Here is an 18,166-nt window from a genome sequence, read left to right on the forward strand (position 1 = left end):
ATGTCTGATTTGTGGAATGTCATAATTTTCCATATATTTAAACCCTGTATCAATTGAATCATGTTAAATACCACTAATATGTGAATTTTATATGTAATGTATATACATTTTATAACAGAAGCAGACCATTAAGTGCGCCATTCCATGTGCTGTCTTCCTGTGTATTTTTGGAAGACATCAGAGTAAATCTTCAATTCATTAAACCAACAGAGGAAAAAAGTCACCTAACTGTATATCCACTTGTTCCTATATACTCTGTGCTTAATATTTTAATACTGTCATCTACTGAGTGAAAGTTAATAATTCATGCTTTTTTGCATTATTTTATAATATAATAATCAAAAGTCATGTCAAAATTACTCTTCTCAACTACTGACACATTCTTATTTTACTTATTTTCATTTTCTTTGTGCTTGAGTGCTCTGGCCTCAGAGGCCCACAGAGGGCTTTGGGTCTCCTGGCGCTGGAACTGAAGGTGGCTGTGAGCAGCCCAATAAATGTAGAATCGAACTCTTGCTCTCTGGAAAAGTTTAATAAGCACACCCCGGAGCCATCTCTCCAGCTCCCAGATTCCTATGTTTCACTTATTGGATTATGATATCATCCTGAGATTAACATAGTGAAAACTTCAGAATCTTTAGGATGAAAGAAGGGAGTTCAGTGTAAGACTTTAATGAAAGCCATTAGTGTTCACATTTCCTTTCCTACAATACACCGTGTACTGATACCACATACCCTGGCTGTGAAGTCCACCGCAGCTCCCCGGTTTAGAAGAAGAGTCGCCACGTTGACATTTCCGTAGTGCGCAGCTATGTGCAAAGGAGTGAATCCGCTCTAGGGAAAGAGAAGAGCAGCAGATGAGGCAATCGTTACACTGCGGAAAGCAACCGCTGGGTAACCAGATAAACTGCATAACCAAAAAACCTACAGTGCAACTGCCTGCCACGTACACGAGCGACACAAGTCATGTAACAAACTCTTTAATAAAACTCTACAGTTTAGTCTCATAAGAGATAAATAAACATCCTACACTGACCGGCAAATATATTTTTAATTTATGAGGCTAATTGTCTATACAAAACTGTGTTTCCTGAGTTTGTTTACCTTATTAGAGAAAAACAGATTATGATGAAACCAAATAAAGTTTCGAACACAGGATTAACAATTATTAATAAATGTTTTAATCAAAGATTTAAAGAGACAGTGTCTTTGTTTTGACCTTTCTATTTTCATGTGTGGGGACGAGATAGGGTGGGGGTTACTTACAGTTGTGTGTGCTAGGGGGAGTGTGCTAGGACTCCTGTCCTATGACTTTCCACCATCTTCTCCTGAGACAGGGTCTCTTACAAAACTTAGAGTTAGCTGGCAGCCAGTGAGGGTGAGCAGTCCTCTGTTCCCACCCTTACACTAGGTTGCAGGCTTGCCCATGGCCACACCCAGCTTATTAACATGGGTTCAGGAAACTGGAACTTAGGTTCCTTATGTTTGTACACACTGAGCCATCTTCCCAACCGCTTGATCTTTATTTTCTTTTAAGATTTATTTATTTATTACTTATACAGTGCTCTGCTTGCATGGGTGCCTGCAAGCCAGTAAAGGACACCAGGTCTCATTATAGATGGTTGTGAGCCACCATGTGGCTGGTGGGACTTGAACTCAGGACCTTTGGAAGAACAGCCAGCTCTCTTGACAACTGATCCATCTCTCTAGCCCCACTTGATCTTATTTTTAAAAGAGCATTGGTTGGCATTTCCTCTTCAGAACTGTGAAAACTTCTCAAGAAAAATGTGCAGTTCATTCTGCACCATCCACACTGGTTTTTTATCCCTTCTACATCTGTTCAGTCAGACTGTGACTTATAGTGAAAACAAATTTAAAAACCCATATCAAACAACTTTTCCTCCTGTTGCTTTGCCTTGTCCAACATTGGTATGAGGGCTTGCCTTATCTTACTGTATCTTATTTTATTGTGTTTGGCTGTTGTCTCTTGGAGGTAACATCTTTTCTGAAGAGAAACAGAGGAGGAGTGGAACTTGGGGGTTGTGTGCGTATGTGCATGTGTGCATATGTACGTGCATGTGTGTGTGTGTGTCTGTGTCAGTGTGTAAATCAGTGTAAATCAGTTGGAAGGAGTGGAGGGAGGAAAAATTGTAGTTGGGATGTATTGTGTAAGAAAAAATCAATTTTCAATAAAAAAGCTTCATATCAATATGACTATGAAATAAAGAAAATAGTGCAGCTGAATCCTATTTTGAATATAAATTAAATATAATTTTTAAACTGAAATGACTAAAGAAACTATATTAAGGGAATGATGTAGGTAGAGAAATATTTTATCTCCCAAATGCTTCAAAAGCAAAATCTGAAAATCAAATGAAGAAATCATTTTTTTCTGTGAGGTGGTAGTTGAATATTCTATTCTTCGCAATAGATATATATTAGCTCTTGTCTTAGTGAAGTGCTCAAAGACATGATTATTTCCCTTACTCTACAGCAAGGCAGAGTAAAGGAGGAAACACACTCACTGGCTAATACATCGCACAATTTTCAGGTTATTTCCTAGTTTCCTTTTTGTGGAAATGGATTTTAGCATGTGCTTTATTGCTTCTAAGAGATATTCTACAAGCCACAACCAGTCTTTTTTTTTTTTTTTTTACTTTGTGTATAGAATTTGGTGGTACTGTTTCCAAAATGTTAAGCTAAACATGCATATGACTTAGGTAATCGAAGGTGGTTGATGCTTTCAGTAACATTACTTGCAAAAGACTTTTAACTGCAGAGAAGCAAGATATGAAAGTAAGAATAGTAACTGAACTCGATTCCCACAAAAGCAATCAAGATTCTTTTACTCTTCTTGTAGGTGATGTATTCATGCCAAAATTACAGGAAAAATCCGTAAACCCATAATTATTTTATAATATGTCAAATTTTTGTTCTATTTTTATCTTGATATTTCCTATCACCCAGACAAATTCTGAATATATGTCTGTTATTGCTATATAGTTTCCTCCAAGATTGAAACATTTCAACCTGAAGGGGAACTTCTTTGTTCAGTTTTGGTTTGGGCTTTTTGAAACAGGGTTTCTCTGTGTAGCCTTGGCTATCCTGGACTCACTTTGTAGACCATGCTGGCCTCGAACTCACAAGAGATCATCCTGTCTCTGTCTCCCTGAGTGATGGGATTACCAGCTTGTGCCACCTTTGCTGGTTGCAGAGGAGCTTCTTAAAAGCAGGAAGGTAAATAACTCAAGACAGTTTCAGGATGTACTTGAAACTGCCCAGGTCCACACTAGGCAGCTCCCTGGCAGAGTAAGCAATTAACGTTGAGAGGCCCTCTCCAATAAACCAAGCTACAAAGAAGATCAGACCAGGTGCCTGGAAGAAGCCAAAACCAACTGAGCTGTCTCTAACAGGCTTGGAACAGCATTGCTTGGAAAGGACACTCTCTCCAGCCCGTTGAGCTGTCTGCAAGGCTATGCAGTGCTGTCCACGTTCCCAGGTTTTGTCAGTCATTACCCACGCTAGGGGGCCTTGGTGATGCAGCAGCACTTCTGCTCCAGAATGTAGCCTCCCACCGTTATTCTTGTAAGTAACCCCTATAAAATTGATTGGTTCACCAGGTTGGTGGTGTCTGTGCTTCAGTGATTTGTTGTGGGTTCCCTTTCTGGGGTGAGTGTACATGTGCTGTATACTCCCAGGAGAAGTCACAATTATTCAAGTTTACAATTTAATTTCAAAAAAATCATATTGGTTGCTGGAAAATGATTTCCCAGTTATTCAAGTAAAATAATATTATTCTATCACTTATATTAATTAATCAGTTGATGCTTTCTCATTGGCCTTCATTATCAGACTGCCCCAGACTGTGAAATGTTGTTCATAATGTATAAAAATTATCCCCAAGGAGTACCTAAGACATTAAAGATACTAATTAGTAATTAAAATAAATTTGTATGATTCCAGTCCTGAACAGTTTTATCAAGCAGTTAAGTTAAAGTACCTGACCCCTAATGTCATGCACAAAAAAAAAGGAACAAAGAAAGAAGCAGTGCAAATAATTCAAGTAAATTGCATCTCAGTAGATGAATATGTTAATAAAGAAGATTCGAGAAATAGGTCACTTTCTCTGAATCCTGCATAGTGCCTAAAACTCTGCAACTTCTCTATGTCCCCAGCTCAGTGCTGAAAATCAAATTATTCTGGAGAACAACCCACCAAAACAAAAGCCAACATTCATAAGAGTCACCTGCTTTTGAGTGTGGATTAATTTTTATAGGATACTTTCAATCATGCTTATGTTGTGACTAAGGAGAACACACACACACAAACACACACACACTAGAGACTTATGAAAGCAACGTTCTCATTTATAATGACCTATTTCATATGAGGAAAATGATTTAATGGCAAGTATTTTAAGATTGACAGGAGGAAAAAAGCAATTGCTTGGCTCATGATGTGCAGAGCTATTATTGATTATAAGCAATGTGGTAAAAAAAAAAGGAATTCAGAAAAAAGGGAATTTGCAATTAAATAACAAAGAAATCTGAATTTTCCCTTCTGAAAAGTCTAATCTGTATATTCTAATTAAGAGACAACATTGCTGTCTCTTTGCAAGTCTCATAATAAGGCTCACTCACTAAGACATATGCAATGGTACTGTTTATTTCATGCTGGATTCATAAACTAGTTAAGTGGTTTAACAATGTTGTATCAAATACATTTGGATTATCAATCTTTCTTAATTATAGGATTTTCTCTAAACAGTTTCCCATGAATAGAACTTTAATCATTAGTATGAATTAGTGGCCTTTTATTTTAACTTGGCGAAAACTAACAATAAATAAAAACAAGGTAAATGCTGGTATAATGGCAGTACTGTACCTCGGTTGTCCTGTTCACCATCATCTGAAGCAATGTTTTGTGGGGAAAAGAGGGAAGATGTTACACAGTGCAGAATTAAAGGGACATCAGATCCCGCTCAATGCAACTGGGTATTCTATTCCAGCAAGACAGTGTCAGAAACACAACCCCGCTACACAGCAGTCACTCTTTCTGATGCTCTCTATCAGATGCTGTCTATATAATGGTATAGACAGAATGCTGAACCAAATGTCTCAAAGATGGAATCCGTCCTTCCAAACAAAATCATTTAGGCTTTGTTTGTTTGTTTGTTACTGTCTCCCAACAGATAGTCCCCTTCCATCTGAAATTCTCACAGAAACCATCTCTGTGTTTTCCTGACCAGGATGCTGTGTTATCAGCAGGGACTGGTCCTTGGTCATCACACAGAAGGAGGCTGGCAGTCGGAGGGGACCTCTCCACAGATGCGTCGGCTCTTACCTTGGATTGTACGTCAGCGTTGTGGTCATTCTGAAGCAGGAGAGCAGCAGACTTGGTGTCATCTTTCCGAGCTGCAATGTGCAGAGCTGGCAACCTCACCTTCCCTTTAGTGTCATTCTCCAACAGGATGGCCACCGCCTGGTTGTGTCCCTGCTGGAGTGCCACAGCTAGAGGGGTAAAGCCATCCTGAAATATAATGTACACGCGTGAGTGAGACGGACAAGCAGGACAGAATATGACTGTGAAGAGAGAAGCAGAGTGGACTCAGCCATTTGTCAGTGGCCTCATCAGATTTTTCCTGATTTCCATTCTTTACACTCGACAGCATCTGCATCATAACAAATCTCACTGATTATGGAATGTGGTCCTGTTACAAAAGGAATGGGTGAGCTCCATGTTTGTAACAGGGAAATAAAAATTAGAACAAATACTCAGCTATGTCTTCTAATATAAAGGAAAAAAAAAGAATAGAAACCAAATCGAACTGAGGGAGAGAAAGAATAATGATCTATAAAGAAAAATGAGTGTGCAGTCAACAGTGAAAGACAAATGTTTCTGCATTGTCTTAGAGAAGGTGAGGGCAGAGTAATCGATTCAATTTATATTAAGATTTCGGAGATTTAATGTGGCCTAAAAGAGAAAGAGGCAGGCAAGTCACTGTGAGTTTGAGGCCAGCTTGGTCTGCAAAGTGAGTCCAGGACGACAAAGAGAAAGCCTGTCTCGAAAAACAGAGAGAGAGGGAGAGAGAGAGAGAGAGGAGAGAGAGAGAGAGAGAGAGAGAGAGAGAGAGAGAGAGAGAGAGAGAGAGAGAGAGAGAGAGAGAGAGAGAGAGAGGTTTAGTGTGTTTAATGTGGCCTAAAGCTGTTTGGTAAATTAGACTAGCCATTAATCTTGCAACTACTTTCATTTTAAGTTGACAACATCATTTCAGTATAAAGTTGCATATACTAGGTAGCATTTTCAACTTAAAAAGAGGGCTCAACAAACAATAGTACAAACAATGCAATAGTTGGAAAGGTCTCCAGGCTGAGATAGAAAACCAAGCTACAAAATTTGGAAGGTCATCTCTGCATCTTCAGACGCAATTATTTAGCTCCTGGAAAGATGGCAAGTGCATCTCTCCTTAATCCTCTGACATTGGAAAGCAAATGTTAGAAGTCTCATTCATACAGCAGGAATGAGAGCAGTGGGTTGTACACTTGATGTCATTCCAGAGTTAAGGGTAATTCACCCAAATTTAACTGCTCAATTTGTTTTCAATATTAATTGTTTAGGTGATAACTGTGGGCTTTTGAGGGAAAATAATGGTTCTCAACTGTTTCATACCACATTATATGCAGCGTGAACTGTAGTAATATGTTAATTGTTCATTTGAATATGTTTGAATTTTAAGTACTTCACAGAGTGGAGGGGTGGGGAGTGTAGTATCTTAAGGTAAAGAACAGCAAGCAGCTGCAAGGTGTCTTGAATTGGGTGCTTTGTTGAATGAAGGACACACCCATACATTTGCATATTCAGATTTTTATTTTCTAGCACTCTGTAGCGGTCTGTACTAATGGCATGTGGACTTTGTTTTTGTTATGTTATGTTTTTCCTTAGAGACTCAGCCCACAGAATGGAACCCTAGTAAAAATATTATAGCTTTAAATTTTGGCAAAACTCTGGAGGAAGGAAGGGAGCCGAGTTCTATGAACATGACGCTGCTGGCCACACAGGAAACTCCCTTCGGAGGAATAAAAGCTGGATTCCAACTGCGCAAAATTCATTCTGATCTGTATTTCTGGGAAGAAGGCTAAATATGTGTAACCACTGTTAAAATACCTCAGTGAACTCGGCGGAAAAGAGACCCAGCTAAGTTCAGCAGCTTTGATTTCATCTTTTATTTGCTAATCTTATTTATAAAAAGAATTCAAAACTAAGTGTTTTCTTCAGGTGTCTGTATTTCACTGCCATGTGGGAAGATTGTATAGTTATCTGATTTTTTTAAAGTGGGTATAGTGCCTGGCTGGTAATTGATCTTTACACATCACTGCTCCTCATTAGCACAGAAGTGCCCTTTATGAGGGTCCACAATGAAGCCAAAGATGACAGAATATTAGAGCATCAACTATTCATGCCTGCTATAGTATTATTTGTTAAAGAATGGTATAGTTATAAGTTTGTTCACGTGAATCTTAGTAACCATTAGGGTAGGCGGTAGGGTTTAGTATATTGTTTATAAATGTAGTTGTTTAATGATAATTTTAAAAGATAAAATATAAGACATGTTCATGGCTAGGTTAGACTTCCCCCTACCTGCCTTTGACTCCTTTGCACATGTTGTATTAAGTTAGATAGCGAGAGGCTCGATGGCCTCTGCTGATTCATTGATTACTAAGGCCTATTTTTGGAATCATACTGCAATGCTGCAATGATCAGCTATACAAAAACGTTGCCAACCCGCTGAGAGCGTCATGCACTGAGTTCACCGAAAACCCACACTAGCCACCCTAAGTCTCCTGGCTGGGTGAGAGAATTCTGATGCGAAGATTTCATCTGATTAACAATTCAGCCTTCAAGGAAAGAGAAAACAGATGGATTCCCTTATGCTGGGATGTTTCTTTGAGACACAGTCTCTCTGTTATTTGAGCATTGCCTTAAGATATTCACAGTCTATACTCCCAGACAAAACGAGTGTCTTGAGGGACAGAAAGGTGCAGGTTAAAAAAGAACCCCACACATCCACACTGCAAGTGCATACATTATGCCTGTGTTACTGAGTATAGAACACAGAAGAATGTCATAATGGGCAGTTGTGTTTAAATGGTGTAAATTACTTACACATCACTTTCGCAACATTGATGTGAGTTCTCTACAGTGAGAACAGACTGTCAGAAAGTGATGGTGAATGGTTCCTTAAAAGGTTAGTTTCCCCCAAAAAAGATATGAAGTAAATTTAATACATTTCAGGGACTTTTCTGTCCAGCACAGTGTGGAAGGGAGCTTTGCTCACTTTGCCTAAAGATGTACTGGACATTAAGAAATAGCAAGATGGCTTCTGGGTACCAGCCATGTTTTGCTGTTCACCAAGAGCTAGGAAACAGAAAGGTAATTCGGTATCTTCCATGTGTCTAGATGTGCTGAGAGCTCAGAATCTGAACTGATGGCAAACATCCTTATCCCAGATTGCCATGATCATAGTCACATACTACGTCATAAACAACACTGTTGTGATATAGTCCTTAGAAAATTACACTAACAAAAATGGCCATAAATTATTTCTAATGGTTAGAAATTGTTCCTGCAAGGAATTGCTTCAGATCTTAAGATAAGATATTGACAAAAAGGAACATGATCACTTGTTGTGGTCTAACTTTGGAATGCTGTAAAGATCCCAAAAGCAAGTCAGGTCACAAGCACTCCCATAATCCCAGGAGAATTGCAAGGCTGACTTGAGCAACAAACGAAGACCCATGTTTCCCCAACGACAAGAATTCTAAGCTTAATGGCAATGGAAATAATAATGCATGATTATGAATCTCAAATGAAGGTTTGAACACATGTTGATGTGCACAAGCCCGAGTCACTCACTGGCCAATATTGTGGGTTATAATCGCAACATGAACATTTCCAGCATACTTCAGACAAAGTAGTGGAGATCCTTTGCAACTGATATAAAGAATATGGCCCTTAAAACAAAGGAATCCGGGAGCAGACGTACCTCTGTAGCAGTGCTCTGATTAGCTCCATTTTCTAGCAAGTATTTTACAACATCAATGTGATTCTCCTGGGCAGCCATGTACAAAGGCGTGAAGCCATTCTGAGGACAGACAGCAAAAAAACAGAAATCTCAATCATTTCAAAGGTTTCAGCACAACTGGTTACACCATAAGGAAAGATCTGCACACTATATGAAATAATGCCTGTGTAATATCTTCTGTATTTTCTAAGTTATATATTAAGTAAACTGTATGAACTATGCAAACTGCTTAAGATATTTAAAACGTGAACTCTATAGATTATGCTTCTATAGCAGATTCTTATTATACATGCATATAATAGGGTCTATATAATATTTTCTGTATTAATCCATAAACCACTTATATCAATGGTGCTCAAGTTGTGGGTTGTGACCCCTTTGGGGGTTGCATATCAGATATCCTGTCTATCAGATATTTACATTATAATTCATAACAGTAGCAACACCATGCCCAATGCACTTGGGGATTGTTACTACCCCCAGACAGGAGTAAAAAAATAAGTTTTAAACTACTTTTTGAAATAAAATTTTTTCCATGCATTGTAGAAGTGAAAACATTATTCAAAGTGGCAGATAACCAGCAAAATATAACACACATTATACAAGTAAAATAAGTTAAGAAATTTAACTTTTTTTTAATGAAAGAAAATGTCCGGGGTCCAAATGGTGAAAGAAATTTTTAATCTAAAGTAGAAACAATTGAAGAAGAGTAAGTTAACAACAGTGTTATAATTTGTGAGTAGCTACTGCTAGCTGGAGAGTTTGCTTTCCAAGGCATATCAAGAGGTGAAATCTGCTGTATTTTAAGATCACTGAAGAGGTGGCGGAAGGAAGGAATTAAAGATTCAAAGGAAGGGAAAGCCAAGAAAGACTGTTCAAAACAAGGAGTAGGTGTGGAATGAGGATCTTCCACCAAGAGGTAGGGATGCAGTTAAAAAAAAAACAAAAAGAACTTTAACAGAACGCAGCCACTGCTAACAGTTTTCCTCTGATACAATTTTGTAGATAGATCAAGAAAAAAAGGAAACAGGAAGAAGTCGTGAGTTCCTCAGGGGAAAATGCTCAATGCTTAGACCTGTGCCTGTAAAAGACTCAACCTGGGTCTTGAGCTGCTGAGGGACCCTCACTTGCTTAACCATTTGAACTGTTGAAACTACTTTAGAAACATATTAACCCTATAGAATATATAGCTTCTCCTTGTATATAGCATCTACATAAAACAGCATCTATTTAATGCCTTCTGGATTTATCAGTTCACAGACCACTTTGTCATATTGAATGCACATAACTTACACAGCACTGCTTCAGGCTACTATCTAGAGTAGATTGTGTTAGGAGGGATTAATACACGTGACTGAAAAGAAAAAGGTTCGGCAGAACCAGGAGCCCTGCATCTCGTTGGTGTCCAGACTGCGGTGCAGGTTACCTAGTGTTCCCAAGTACAGTACCAGTCCTTGCTCAGTCGTCCTCTCAGACATCCTTTGGCCATCTGAGTGATGGCCTTACATATATCCATAGCCATCTATATCATTTACTTTTTTTCCTGACCAGATATATGACATAATAATATAATAGGAAAGGAGAGGGTTTTGGTCCAAGGTTCCTGGGGGAATCCCAGGCCACTGTGACTGGAAAGCAGTGGGAGCAGGAGCAGTCACGCCCAAGGCAGTGGGAACATGGGGCATTGGACATAGAAATGGCTGTGGCTCAGGCAGTAGAGGGAAAGCTGACTCAGAACCAGAGGCAGAGGGAACTTCAGAGACCTGCCACCAGAAACCTACTTCTTTCACACAGATGATACTCCTAAAGACTATATAATAGTGTCACACCGAGCACCAAGTATTCAAAACTTGAGCCTTTGGGGAACACTGCGAATTGAAATGTTAACATCATCCCACTTCATTAGAATCTCCCTTATATGACAAAAGAGACTTTGTAGATGTGGTTAAGCCAAAGATTTTGCTTGAGCTGCAGAGATGGAGATGCAGTAGGCTCGATAGAATGATGAGGATCTTTATGACTTATAAGAGAGAAGCAAGAGATGGCAGGGAAGAGGCAACTCTATCTGCTGGTTGTAGTCATAAAGGAAGGGACCATGATCCAAGGAGTACGCCTTTAGAAGGTGGAACAAGCCAAGAAATGAATTATCAGCTAAAGCTGTCAGAAGAAAACAATGTTTTCAACACCATGGTTTTAACCCTGGATGGTTAATAGACAAACCTAGGGGAAAATAATTTTGTCCTGTCATCTTGTTGTGTGTGCTAATTTGTTACAACTGCAAAATCAATCAAATGTCTTGGCTTGGGGTTGTAGGAGATCAAAACAGGTGCTGGACTTTGGTCAGCTTTGGCAATATCTGCAATAGTGTACATCAAAGATGGAGAGCTAGAACTATGACGTCACTTCACTTTTGATGGAGAGAGTTGGAGCTATGACATCACTACAGTTAAGAGATGGAGAATTGCGCTGCCCTAGAGGTGTTGCTGGTGTGACTTCTGTGTCACATGTCCATCAGTGGGTCACAGAGAAGAGAGAGGCTATGTCGCTGCTCATTGTAGTAGCCACTAAAAGAGCAAGTAAGTGGTGGAGAAATAAAAGAGAAAGGGAAACAGAAGGATGTGGGCAAAATGAAGAGAGGCAGAACTAGAAACTCCAGAGTGGTGAGGAACAGTCTGGTGTGAGTAGCCAGTAACGCCACCTGGGACCATGGTAGAGTTCTGGCCTGTGCTGCCACTGGGCATTACAGCTGGGTCTATGACCCTGCAGCAGCAGGGGTCTGTCACAGCCAAAAGCCATGTGGACATCCCTGGTCTGGGCTGCCACCTGGAGACATGTTAATATCTGAAGCCTGTGCAGAACCACCCCTCACCTGGGCATCATGAGAGTGCTGGTCTTCAGAGCATCAGAGCAGGAGAGTTGACCTCACCCCTAGCCATCAGTAATACTCAAGAGAGCAAGCCCCTTACAGGAGTTGCAGGTGAGCTGGACCAGAGGACATGAGCATGGGAGAGCAGTGTCATAGATGAGGGAGAGATACCTCCTCCTCCTTTCCACTAAAAGCAGGTAGGAGACCTGGCTTTAGCAGGCAAAAGAGTTGTCCCTGCACCTCATCAGCTGCAGCACTCAGGAGAGCTGTCCCTGTCCCTCACCTGGACAGCACAGTAGCCCTGATCCTGGAAGCAAGGGTACAGGCAAGCTGGCCCAAGGGCGTGAGCTGGGAGAGATGACCTTGCCACTTGTCTGTTGTGTGGTGAAATGGGCAAGGGTCCACTCCCCTTTGCCACTAGCCACCTACAACAGACAGGAGAGCTGGCCCTCAGACAGTCATGAGAGTAGGAGAGCTGTCCCTGCCCCTCACCTGCTGCATCACTCAGGAGAACAGGCCCTGTACCTCACTTGGGCAGCACATTAGAGCTGACCCTGATGGCAGGGGCAAGGTAAGGCAGCCCAAAGGGAGTTATACAGCAGTGTGTGGGTAAGGGAGAGATGCCCTCCCCCCTCCATCATTTCTCACCATGTTTGGCAGGCAGAAAGATGGCCCAGGGGTCATGAGAGTGGGAGAACTGGCCATGTCCTTCACCAGCTGCAACACTTGGGAGGGCAGGTTCTGCACCTCACTTCAGTAGCTAGTAAGCCAGCCCCGGGGGCATGAGAGCGGAAGAGCCAGAAAGTTGACCAGCTCAGATACCTCTCAGGCCCAGGTCCAGATAATTGAATTGGCTCACCCCAGCATCTACCCCACTGATGAACTCCTAGAGTGCATGAAGGGGTTGGTCCCACAGATACAAAACAACAGGATCTCCATGGCATAGGATATCCATGGCAACAGCATATCAGATAGGGGTCCCAATGAGATTCCAGAAGTGATAGATTAGCAGAAGCCAGAGGTTTCCTACCTGACCAATAAGTCAAGCAAAGCAGTGTCGACAAAAGGGTACATTGTGGGACACTCTGTGACACAACCACAGATTCCACAATGAGATATTTCTTTTCTGTTGTGGGGAGGATGCAAGGGTGGGGGCCAGTATGAGCGGAGGGAGAACTAAGTAGAATTGGGCAGCATGTGAAATTCATGAAGAACCAATAAAAAGTAGAAAAATAAAATAAAAAGATAGAGAACCAGAGTCACGATGTCATCACAGTTAAGAGATGGAGAACCAGAGTCATGATGTCATCACAGTTATGAGATGCAGCACTGGAGTCGTGGTACTGCTTGGTTATGAGATGGAGAACTAGAGCCATGATGTCACCATGGCTAAGAGATGGAGAACTGGAGACATAGTGTCACCACACTTATGAGATGAAAAAGCAATAAAGTCATGATGCCACCATGGTTAAGAGATGGTGTAAAATATGGTAAGAATTTGCTGTAAATACAGATTTCCTACAAACCAAAAATATGGAAAATATCCTTTCTTCCTTTACAATATTTATCAGAAACATCCCACTTGAGAATAAGGACTATCTATTCCTTTGAGCACTTAGGATAGAGCAAGGCAATATACTGGCATCATTGTAAACTGTGTAGGAAACTTCATCTTCACTCAAACATTGCTTAGCACAGCATTCCTGCTCAATATGTCATGCCTCTTTGGTTTTCTAAAAGAGTTTAATTGGAAATAGCTATGAAAGCATATATAAATTCTCATTGCTGATATAAAAAGTCAAAGATGCCCACATCTTTGGCTTATCCTAGGTGCAAGCGAGGAGAGTTGACTATGACAGTTCTGGCGTAATGGATTCATACACCTCGAGTACAAATGGTTTCAATCCATATTGTTTATTAATCATCGGTAATGGATCTCAGATTAGTTATAACTCTTCCTCAGATCCAAAAATCATGTTGGACTTCAAAGAATTCAAATATCAAGAAGGCCTCGCACCTAGAAGCTTTAGTTTGTGCTTATAAAAACGCCTCTCACAGGGCTGGGTGGATGGCTGGTTCAGTGGGCAAAGAGTTTGCTGTGTGAGTATGGGGCCCTGAGTTCAGATCCCTAGCAGTGATTAAAAACATGGGATCCACCTATGTGCCTCTGCTTATTAAATACTATTAATAGTACCTCTGCCTATAGGGAAAATATCGATTATTTGTCATTCATTTTATATTTATTCCACCAAAAAATGTGTTTAGTCTCTTTTTACTACTTAGCATTGTACCCAGCCAGTGACTTAGAAACCTCTTTGCTGCATCCACAACAGACAGGTCAGTCCTGCAGGACTGGGGACAAAGAGGGACTGAAGAAGAAAAGACAGACACACAGACACACTTACAGAAGGGCTGCAATTGAGTGAGTCATGCTTGCTGTGATGGGACAGCACCAACTAAGCAAGCAACCCAGAGCCTCTGTGGGTTTACAATGCATAATCAATATCCAGACACAGGCTATACCTGCTCACTCAGCCTAGCCCAAGGAAGGGCTTTGCCAACTCCCCCGGGTCTGAGTCACTGTACTGGTGCTTGATAATAACACACATTCACAGAAGACTTCATCCATACTCCTTACACCTTTGCTCAAGGCTTCCTCTGCTCTCCACACCACTTTCCATGAGAGCACCCAGTCCAAAGCTGAGATAACCACATTTACACTACTACACATAGAAAGGAAGACACACTTAACTACTCTACTTGTTTATTATTATTATTACATATTATGTAAGGAGAACGCAGATGAAGGACGCAGCACCCAACTGTGTGAGGAGAGTCTGTCAGCAGGATGTCATTGGAGTGACTCAGTGTAAAGAGTAGGGGAATCACGAAAGCACAGAAGCAGGAACAGCTTTTGAGATGGAGATGAGAAAAGAGAGGGCAAATGGGCCTTATGCATGACTCAATGCCAGATGGTGAGGGGACTGGGTTTGGCAGGACTTGGCCCTACCTACCTCACCAAGGGCTCTGCACTTTGTTTTAAATGGCGTGAGAGTCTCTCAGGTTTTTAAAGCATGGATTTGATATGAATATATCTGCATTTTAGGAGATTGCGATGCCAAGAATAGAGAGGGTGAAATGAAAAAAAAAATGCTCTGACTAGAGATACTGAGAATGAAAGGAAGGTTTTTGCAAGAATATAGGGGGAGACCTGGTGGCACTCAGAGGAAGGACAGCAGGTTACCAAGAAGAGACTTGATACCCTATGAGCATATACAGGGGGAGGTAATCCCCCTCAGGAACAGTCATAGGGGAGGGGAGTAAGGGGAAAATGGGAGGGAGGGAGGAATGGGAGGATACAAGGGATGGGATAACCATTGAGATGTAACAAGAAGAAATTAATAAAAAAAAAAGAATATAAGGAAGAGTTGAGAAGGGAAAATATTGAGATAATTTTGGTTCATTAAAGAAAGGCTATATTCAGATATGCATACCACTCCATGGCTAGAAAGAGCACAAGTAGTTTCAATACATGTTATTGTTAATAGTTGTCGTTGTGAATAGTTGTCAGGTTACTTATAACTCTTTGTCAGATCCGGAAATCAGGCTGAACTTGGGAGACTCCAAGTATCAAGTAAGACTCACATCAAACATCTTTATTTTGTGCTTATAAAATGCCTCACACAGAGCTGGGGGTGTGGCTTGATGGGTTAAGTGCTTGCTGTGTAAGTACAAGGACTGAGTTCAGATCCCCACCAGTGCTATAAAAGTGGTGTTCACCTTCATGCCTCTGTATCCCCAACCCTAGGGGTATGCAGAGACACTCAGATCCCTGGAGCCCACCAGTCTGTCAGTCTAGTCAATCGATGAGCTCTGCATTCAGTGAGAGACTCTGCCTCAAATATAATAATGATGATGATGATGATGATGATGATGACGATGACGATGATGATGATGATGATGTGGTGGTGGTGGTGGAGGTTGATAGATGAAGGCACCCAATGTTTGTCTTTGGCCTCCACATGGACATAATTCTACACACAATCCTTAGCCCACAGCAAGTGCTCAACCAATATGCCTTAAATGGATGAATGAATAAAGTAAACAGAATCCAAGTATCTTTTTTCATCTGTGATATTTTCAACTTGTTTCTAAATTATTTTCAAAAACATAAGCCTGGTCCCTTCTTCTTAAATACATAATATCTTAAGAGTTTGCTTTTAAGACATCAATTATGGAAGGGTTGATAATGGGTGCCTTCAAGACCTAGTACTTAAAAGTCATTGCTTTTCAGTCTTGAACCCTCTTTTAGGTCACCTTCTCTAGGGAGAAGCAATTTTTGTGGTGAGAGCATTCAAGCATGCTTTCATAACATCCATGGAGGGACCAACAGGAGAAGGAACTGAGATTTCCCACCGGGGCTACCTTGCTAACAATTTGTGAAGTACCAGGACAATAAATGCTGCGGCCAGCCTGGTGTTCTGGGTGTCTTCTGTGTGACCTCGGGAGGGACTCTGAAACACTATTACACAAGCTAAGGCCCTGCTCAGACACTACGATGATAATGCATGTGTGTTGTTTGAAGTTGCTAAGTTAGGTGAGAAAATTACTTAGTGGCAATACTTAATAAGTACCATGCGCAATGAGAGATGTCACACACACTCAGACCTGTGTCACTCTTGCCAGCCATATATCTTTGCATTCTTACATTGTAGTTCTTGCTTTATGTTGAGGAAAGAAATTATCCTAAAGAGTTACCTCCAAACATTTTAGACATAACTCTTTTTAAAAATTTATTTATTAATTCATTCATATTACCTCTCAGTTGTTATCCCATCTCTTGTATCCTCTCATTATTCTCTCCCTCCCACTTTCACCCTATTCCCCTCCCCTATGACTGTGACTGAGGGGGACCTCCTCCCCCTGTATATGCTCATAGGGTATCAAGTCTCTTCTTGGTAGCCTGCTATTCTTCCCCTGAGTGCCACTGGGCCTCCCCATCAAGGGGACGTGGTCAAATATGGGGCACTAGAGTTCATGTGAAAGTCAGTCCGCACTCTTCACTCAGCTGTAGAGAATGACCTGCCCCGTGGCTAGATCTAGGTAGGGGTTCAATATTTACTGCCCGTATTGTCCTTGGTTGGTGCCATAGTCTGTGCAGAACCCTGGGCCCAGATCTGCCCATTATAATGTTCTAGTTGTAGGTTTCTAGAACCCTCTGGATCTTTCTATTTTGCCATTCTCCCGTGCTTCTCTCACCTAGAGTCCCAAAAATATGTCCTCATATCTATCCCACTTTCCTTGTAGGTGAAGACTTTCATGGGACATAGACATATAACTCTTAAATGGTAACAATGAAATCTAAACATGATGCTCTTCTTGAGGTTGACTGAAGTATAAGTGGCCCTCAATGACTAATGATCCCCAATCTGCCAGGACAACAGAACTTAACTGTATTGCATTCCAAAAAGGCATATGAGGGATGCCTCATGCAGAACCCTAGCATATGGGTTAGCCATGAGTAAAAGCACTGTGACCCAGAAGCGACTGTATCCTGGTATTATCTATAGTGTGCTTTGAAGTAAAAAAAAAATTAGATCTATGTATTGATAAGAAAGAAGAGATGGAGACATAGCCAGGGTGCATTTGTCTGGAGCAAAGCATACATAGTTTGAAGCAGGATTTTAAAGAAATCCTATTACAATAAGCATTCAACACTTATGGTGCCCTAAATTCCAATATGTCTTTAGGGTTTACTCTCCATTCTTACAGAAGTCTCAGTGGACAAATCTTGTAACTATCTGTAATAATAGAAAATGGGAACAGTTACACATAGTGTGGGGTTAGTAGTTAAGCTGGTGGTTACTACAGAACTCATCATTCTCAGTGCCTTGCATGTTCCTCTCGTATTAAAGTGGATTAAGAGCGATGTGGTAGGGAAGGATCCTAAAATTATCAGCAAGCTTGAAGGTCAGGATGATTCAAATCATGTCCCTAAATACACCATGAACGCTCAGCTGTGAAGGATGCAGGAAACCAATCTGGACTAATTGTAGTCATAAAAATAAAGTCAGCTTTGGGTACTCTGGGGGTGTGTTTAGGGAACAAGAAGAAAAAAATAGGCTTGTACATTATTTGATAGTAAGGTTCAGCTGCTCTCCTCATCTTCTGAATTCAAAAGAGCTTCATATGACTGAAGCCAGTCAACATGGGACATT

General features: G+C 40.9%; 1 protein-coding gene across 47 annotated transcripts in view; it reads right to left on the reverse strand.

The window, feature by feature from the left end:
* The window catches only part of ANK2 (ankyrin 2), a 574,434-nt gene that overhangs the window by 128,248 nt on the left and 428,020 nt on the right, over positions 1–18,166 (reverse strand). For 40 of the 47 annotated variants that reach the window (XM_084755448.1, XM_084755450.1, XM_084755414.1 and 37 more), the window contains 4 exons: positions 9,044–9,142; positions 5,344–5,529; positions 4,885–4,908; positions 736–834 (listed from right to left, as the gene is read on the reverse strand). In XM_084755448.1, coding sequence (XP_084611574.1) covers positions 736–834; positions 4,885–4,908; positions 5,344–5,529; positions 9,044–9,142 — 408 coding nt within the window. The remainder of the gene's footprint in view (positions 1–735; positions 835–4,884; positions 4,909–5,343; positions 5,530–9,043; positions 9,143–18,166) is intronic. The other 7 variants (XM_084755438.1, XM_084755434.1, XM_084755435.1 and 4 more) reach the window with 1 other exon arrangement.

Source organism: Acomys minous (genome assembly GCF_964271855.1).
Source record: "Acomys minous genome assembly, chromosome: 14".
Lineage (NCBI taxonomy): Eukaryota > Metazoa > Chordata > Mammalia > Rodentia > Muridae > Acomys > Acomys minous.